Source organism: Physella acuta, unplaced genomic scaffold (assembly GCF_028476545.2).
Source record: "Physella acuta isolate Inbredline_101_S28 unplaced genomic scaffold, ASM2847654v3 ptg000555l, whole genome shotgun sequence".
In the NCBI taxonomy this organism is placed as follows: domain Eukaryota; kingdom Metazoa; phylum Mollusca; class Gastropoda; family Physidae; genus Physella; species Physella acuta.
The window spans coordinates 356,302-359,394 of NW_026732074.1; the positions used below are offsets into that span (position 1 = coordinate 356,302).

At 41.9% G+C, this 3,093-nt stretch overlaps 1 protein-coding gene across 1 annotated transcript; it reads right to left on the bottom strand.

The window, feature by feature from the left end:
- Window positions 1–1,430: 1,430 nt before the first annotated feature.
- Window positions 1,431–2,456, bottom strand: LOC131946359 (uncharacterized). Its single transcript, XM_059307065.1, has one exon. The coding sequence runs from the start codon at window positions 2,454–2,456 to the stop codon at window positions 1,431–1,433; it is 1,026 nt and encodes a 341-aa protein (XP_059163048.1).
- Between the last annotated feature and the right edge of the window lie 637 nt (window positions 2,457–3,093).

Genomic DNA, 3,093 nt, shown 5'->3' on the forward strand with positions numbered 1-3,093 from the left:
GGTCAGTTGACAGGTTTGGTACAGGTGGGTCATTTGACAGGTTTGGTGCAGGTGGGTCAGTTGACAGGTTTGGTACAGGTGGGTCAGTTGACAGGTTTGGTACAGGTGGGTCAGTTGACTGGTTTGGTGCAGGTGGGTCAGTTGACAGGTTTGGTACAGGTGGGTCAGTTGACAGGTTTGGTACAGGTGGGTCAGTTGACAGGTTTGGTACAGGTGGGTCAGTTGACAGGTTTGGTACAGGTGGGTCATTTGACCGGTTTGGTGCAGGTGGGTCAGTTGACAGGTTTGGTACAGGTGGGTCATTTGACAGGTTTGGTACAGGTGGGTCATTTGACAGGTTTGGTGCAGGTGGGTCAGTTGACAGGTTTGGTACAGGTGGGTCAGTTGACAGGTTTGGTACAGGTGGGTCAGTTGACAGGTTTGGTACAGGTGGGTCAGTTGACAGGTTTGGTACAGGTGGGTCAGTTGACAGGTTTGGTACAGGTGGGTCAGTTGACAGCACTAAACCTCTTTCAAGATGACTAGATCACGAACTGCTACAGCGCCGTGGACGTGTAGAGAAGCGCCAGCATCATCGCTGTCTTCATGATACCCGGTTCCTTGATGGATAACACGCCTGTTTGTAGGCTGGGATGACAGGTTGTCCTTGGTAGCTGGGTTGGTAACTTGCAGAGTGTCTTGGATGCCGTTTCGCGTTGTTACTTGCATGATTTCTTGCATGCTCTCTTGTGTGGTCTCTTGAATGAAACTAGTGACGATTTGTGCACACCGTGAACCATTATTATTGCGGCCAAAGGAACACTTCTAAAACATGCCTGCAAGACCCAAAGTGAACCCACTGATGCTAGTTGTTACGCTGATAATTAATCAATTCCTTTGGCAAGTTTAATTTAACCCGGATTTCTTTAGATTTCCCGTTAATAAAGTAATCGTACGCTGAGAACAGATACTTTCTCTAGGAACACACAAACCCGATGAAGGGTCAATATAAATGTTATGGCATACCTAGTGCAACATTAACAGTAAGAAACAACGACGATATCGATATTTGTTGTATTGTTTTCATAGAGAAGCATGAACTTAGAGCTTTTGTCCTCGAAAAATTACGTATTATTGAAATATGATATAACATAAATAAAGTAGTCTACTTATTCACTTGTGTCATACACCGTTTGATTTGTGTGCTTGCCGAGAAATAATGTAGCTTAGTTCACATTATTGGCCTACAGTTTAGGGTTAATGTTTGAGAGATAGATGTTTCTAAAATTTTAGAACAAGGTTCACATGTCCTTAATCATAAACGCACATTTGGTGTTAAATACCCAGTTGTTATTTTAAACCTGTAAATGTATGTTATTTTGTAGGTTACGTCCATCAGGTTCAACAGAAACAACAATACCTGACATACATCTACGTGCTTTTAAAAAAAATTATTTCAGCGGTTTTAGCCCACGTAAAGTCTTCCTAAAGCTTGAACTAAACTTGAAATAGATGAAAAAACTGAGAGCTCCGTTAACGTTAGAGACAGCAATCAACGTGCTGGACATGGACTCAAAAATACTCCTGTACCCGCCCAAGTACAGCTCAGGTAAAGTGAACCTGATCAAGACGGTGGTCATCTGTGGGATTGAAGTTGGTACATACAGACATGCCAGCATCAGGACCATCTTGACCACACGTCTCTCTTTCCTGGACATCAGCTGACCTTGAGGTTTGGTGGCCCCCGCAGAAAGGTCACCGAACTCTCTGGAACTGTCGCGGATTTGAGAAGACTTTCGAAGACCATCGTACATGAGAACAGCGCAGACAAAAACACAGATTTGACACGAAAAAGACAGGGCAAATCCAAAGACGTAGTCATTGTACTTGTTGAGAATTTCAAATTCTTCAGAAACTTCTAGATCTAGGACAGTAGAGTTGGTGTCTGGGTTAAACACTGGACCAGCTCGTTCAGTCGCCAACAGAGGGATGTAGTTGAAAAGAATAAATGCAGTAAAGCTCAAAAGAATTATTTGTGTTTTTCTGGCCGATGAGGTCGTGTTGAAAAGAAAAGGCATTGTAACACAGAGACATCGCTCGATGGAGATGAAGACTGTGATGATAGAACACAAGTCGGCGAACATGCAGCGTACAATCATCAAGGTCAACATCAGCAGGTTGTAGGTGATCTCGGTATCTAGTTCCAGGACGTTACACAGCACAACTGTCGTGAAACCAAAGCAAGCCAAGCTGGAGAATAGATCACTTGTGGACAAGGAGAAGAGCGTCAGGTTGATTCTATCCTGTAACCCTTGACGTGTAAAAGTCACACAGTTTACCAAGTTACCGACCACGCCCAGTGAAGATAGGAGAAACATAAAAAAAACTAAAACTGTGTAGTCAAATTCAAAAATATATTCATCATAAACTGGCTCCAAAGTTTTGAGTACTTCTTGATCCCATGAACTGAGATTCATTTCATTTAACAGGTCGACACCGTCTTGTTTTCTGATTTACATAAAAAATGCGAAATTTAATACGGAAAAAATGTACAACAAAAAGAAATAGAATACAACAATGTTTTTGTTGAAAGCCTTCATAATTTATACTTAAAATTACAGCGGATAGAATACGGACAGTTATTTTGCCGTTTCGTAATACAAGGTCGTTTTCTCGAGGAAGAGGCGAAAACCTTGCAACTTTGTTTATTTTATCATTCATTTGTTCTAAATCTAAATCCTAGCGAAAAAGTAGCGTTATTTGCCTCCTCCGATTGTAATGTATTTGTACACATCTGGCAATAAACAAAAAATACTTTCGAGCCTAAGTAGAGGGGAGGAGATATTTTTATAACTTACTTTTGCTATTCCAGACGGTGAGCAATCTTTGTTCGTCAGGGTCAGCCATTGACCCGTCATGCTCTGTCTGGATGGCACTCATCTCTGCTGGAGTATCAGTATGGGGTTTTAAGAGTCGCTAAGAAATCCCAGCTTTAGCGATTTTGTCATATTGAGCTGTACTTCAAGAGTACTTGAATGAGTCTCAAGTAATCAGCTCGGGTTTTCAATATACCACGAACTAACAAGTACGTGCTCAAAAGAAATAGAAGGAGCT